The sequence below is a fragment of the Fukomys damarensis genome, unplaced genomic scaffold, assembly GCF_012274545.1.
Source record: "Fukomys damarensis isolate Sample0158 unplaced genomic scaffold, DMR_v1.0_HiC HiC_scaffold_27, whole genome shotgun sequence".
Classification (NCBI taxonomy): Eukaryota; Metazoa; Chordata; class Mammalia; order Rodentia; family Bathyergidae; genus Fukomys; species Fukomys damarensis.
The window spans coordinates 7,776,320-7,780,262 of NW_022900939.1; the positions used below are offsets into that span (position 1 = coordinate 7,776,320).

The following is a 3,943-nucleotide window of genomic DNA, read 5'->3' on the forward strand; positions in this document are numbered from 1 at the left end:
CAGCAGCGTCACCGACTTCCTGAGCGTGTCTGGGGCCGGCGGGCACGTGGGTCAGACGCATGTGGGCAGCCTGTTCGGAGCAGCGGGCCTGAGCCCCGGCCTCAACGGCTACGAGCTGAACGGGGAGCCGGACCGCAAGACCTCGAGCATCGCAGCGCTGCGCATGAAGGCCAAGGAGCACAGCGCGGCCATCTCCTGGGCCACATGACAGGGCCCTTCCCACCCGTGCCCACCACGCCCTCGCTCCCCAGGACCCCAGCCTCCCACTCGACTTTCCTCTTAGGAACCTGGCCTGGCCCAGGGGCCTGACCCTCAGCACTTTCAGCCATCCCAAGTCTGAAGCCCCAGGACTGTGGGAGGGAGGGGCACAGAGACAGCGACCTGTGCTCTCAGGCCCTGGCAGTGGTGCCCAGTCCTGCAGCTCTGTGTCTGCCAAGAACCACAGGTGTGCTCCTCCACCCACACTTTGGCCTTGCATCGAAGTTAGCCCCCCTCCAGAGCCAGCAGCAATGACAACCTGGTCTGGGCCAGCTGTCCCTTATTGGTGGGGTTCCCCTGGTCACCGGGCCATGGCTGTGTGCCTGAGGAGCAAGCTGCCCTGCAGACCCAGCCTCCTGTTCCCATTCCCTGAGAGCACACGAATTCTGCCTCCTTGGCCCCAGGCACCAAACTGGGCCCCACCGACAGCAGCACGGATGCCCCTGTGCGGACACACCTAGCGGCACAGGGAGGCGTGGGGGCCAGGGACCCTCTGCCCTCCTGGCAGGTGTCCAGACCCTGGTGTCTGAGGCTGGTTCTGGCGGACACAGGGAGGAGCCAGATACCCCAGTGCCACAGCACGCTGGAGGAGAAGCTCCAGGAGAGAGGAAGGCTGTGCCGAGGTGGCATCTCCTCACCGGGAGGTCTGGGTGGCTCTGTCCTCCATCTGCTTGGAGCTGCAGTCTCCCCGGGCCTTGCAGGATGACCTGGGGTGCCTGTGCCTTCCTTGTCTCCCACCCCATCACTCTTGGAGCGAAAGGACTTATGACTTGGAATACATAAGCTAGGGCTGGGGCCTCGGCAGCAGGGGTCAGGAGCGTTGTCCCCAGGCTGTCGGGACGTGGGGCCGTGCTCAGGCTCAAGGCAGGACAGCCCTTCCATCCTCAGACTGACCACCCGTCTGCCACCTCGGCACAGTGTCCTGCCTGGTGGCTGGGGACTCTGTGTGCCCCAGGCCTGGTGGGCAGTGCTGTGCTCTGTGTGTCCTTCCACGTGCTCTCAGAGAGCCACCGCTGCTGCTTTCCCGGGGCACAGTTCTGCACTCCTCTCTGCCTCCTGAAGCCAGGCTCCTGGCCTGCAGAAAGGAAATGGGGCTCTCTGATGCCTGCCCTTGACCCCCGCCTTCCCTAGCAAGAGTCAGACCCTCTTGTGGACCCTAGCGTTTGAGTTGATCTTACACAGGAGAGAAGGGCTCCCAGAGGGCTGGCTTTCAGATGTCTGAGGATCTTGGAGTGACTCTCAGGAATCCTGCTCTGGTTCTGAGGTCCACTGAGGTAACCTGTTACCCCCAAGTCTGGCAAGGGACAGGAAGGGTGGGGAAAGTGGGGGCCTGCCTGGTTCCTTCTTGAAGGCCCTCTTGGCGAGGGAGGACTTGGGAGGGAGTTGCTCACCCAGGAAAAGTCAGTACAAAGAGCCGGGACGGCCAGAAGAGGCAGGTGAAGGAGGGCTTTTGGTAGAATCTTCTGGAAGGGACCCCTTTAGAGACACTTAGTTCCTCTGTATGTTTGCTTTCCGGCCAGACCCCAGTCATGCAAATGTCAACCCCAAATTTTGAGAAGAATGTTTGGGTGGCCACAGCTGTCTTCCCCAACGAAGCCATGACAGGTTCATGATTGTGCATGCTGGTGTCTGATATCCCCCTTCCTCTCCCCAGAGGCAGCTACTCACCCCTGGCCTCACTCCTGGCCTGTCCTAACCTCCAGGGCCAGAGGGTCACCGAGTTGGAAAGGATCTCAGTCACCCCCCTCACCCAGAGCAGAGTGACCCAGGCTGCTGAGACAGGAGCAGGGCCTTGCTGCCCAGGCTCCAGAGGTCGGGGACGGGGACTCTGGTTCCTTCCAGCAGGGATAGCTGCAGCAGCCCTAAGAGTGGCCACTGGCTTCCTAAGGGACCGAGACCCACGGCAGTGGTGAAAAGATCCCACTGAGGCGTGGCTCCCCGTTTAGCCAGCCAGCAGCAGGGCTAAGCGTTCCCTTTGCCGTTTGCCTGACATCTCCACAGTAGTGGCTACTTGACCGTGACGTGGTGGTAGCTGGCCATGGAGTGGGCAGTGTCTCCAGGCCTGGGAGCCTAGAGTCCCCCTTCCCTGAACCCTCGTGACCCTACTTGATGCCCACCTGGTGGGCAGGTTAAAGTGCCTGCAACGGACGGGACGCAGCACACGTGAGGGGCCCACTGCCGTGAGCATGCTGCACCCCCCTCGTGTCTTTTCTGCTGGGGAGACCAAGGAGGCTTCCATGGCCATATCAGGCGCCCTGTGTCCGTGGTCCCTCACTCCCTGGGCTGCATGTGGGGACACCAGAGGACAGCTGGGGCCGCGGGTGTGTTGGGTGGCCCTGCTTGTCGGGGACAGAGGCAGACAGACTTGGCTGGGAGAGGGCCATTGGCGGACAGGCCCGTAGGTGATCATGGTCACACAGTTGACAAGGGAGACAGTGACAACTCCACTTCCCAAAGTCACGCCAACCCCACTTCATTCAGGATGCTTAGAGGGAAGCTACTCCCATGGCATTGAACGAGACACTCCCCACCCGCCCCTCCTCCGTCTCCCTTCCCTGTCATGCGTAGAGCTAGGCCTTTATACTACTGATTTCGAGGGCAGTTTCAGTGTTGATCGTCCGTTTGGGTGTGCAGTGGTTAAGACAGCGGAGTGCGCGAAGGAACGTGGACCTCAGCCCACATTTCCTGTCTCACTGTAAGATATTTTAACCCTGTATAAATGCAACTTTTCCTTTAGCTTAATGGCCTGGGGTGGAATATTAAAAATATCTATTAAAAATACGTGAAAATGTCAGAAAAAAAAGTTAAAAAAATTGAGGTGAGTTCCATAAAGTTTTACTGCCTATACCACCATGTAACTACATTATAGCAAAAATATTAAAAGAAATGTTCTTGCCTTTTAAAGTAAGTTATTGCACTTACATCTTTCTGGGGAGGGGAGGTGTGCGAGCGAGGAGGGAGCTCGGGCCCGGGGTGCGGGGCAGGGCAGGGGCAGCTGGATGCGCCCAGTACCCACCACAGCCCAGAGCGTCTGTTTGGCTGTTGTTGTTTGCAATAAAACTCCTTCTCCTTCCTCCCCTCAACTGGAATCTGTCTGTTTTGTTCCCGACTTATGACAGAGGAAATGTGATCAGAGGGGCCTCTGAAATCTCACGTTAATTGAAGTCGGCAAAAAATACTAACAGTGCCCTTTTGAACTGCTGACACAGTGCAGCATGGATTACGGGCTAGATTAACAACAGGTGGCAGCGGACGCTGCTGCACAAAAGGGGAGCACGGTGGGGGAGTCCGAAGTGGGCCCCCAATCCCTGCACAGAGGAGCTGGGGGCACCCAGCCAGCCTCCAGGCCCCAGGCAAGGTCACAGTGGCAGCTGTGTGCCCGGCCCCGTGGAGGGTGTGCCAGGCACACACTGTGCCTGGAGGGGCCTCACAAGCAGAGCTAGATGTCCTCAGTGTCACCAAGGGCCGTCCTGTCTCCAGGGCCTGTTCTGGAAGTGGGAGACAGGGCGTGGAGGTACCGCTGCTTCCAGGAGAGGCAGGGCCCAGTCCTGCTGGCTCTGGGCCTCAGTGGCAGAGGGAGCTTTCCTTCCAGGAGGTACGAAAGGGCACCTTTTTTCTGTTTGGTACCGAGGTCGAAACTCAGGACCTTATGTTTGCAAGGCAGGTGCAGTGCCACGGAGCTAAA

General features: G+C 59.1%; 1 protein-coding gene across 1 annotated transcript in view; it reads left to right on the plus strand.

Moving 5' to 3' along the window:
• The window catches only part of Alx4 (ALX homeobox 4), a 10,828-nt gene extending 10,620 nt beyond the window's left edge, over positions 1-208 (plus strand). The window contains exon 6 of the mRNA XM_010612688.1: positions 4-208. Coding sequence (XP_010610990.1) covers positions 4-208 — 205 coding nt within the window. The remainder of the gene's footprint in view (positions 1-3) is intronic.
• Positions 209-3,943: the final 3,735 nt, after the last annotated feature.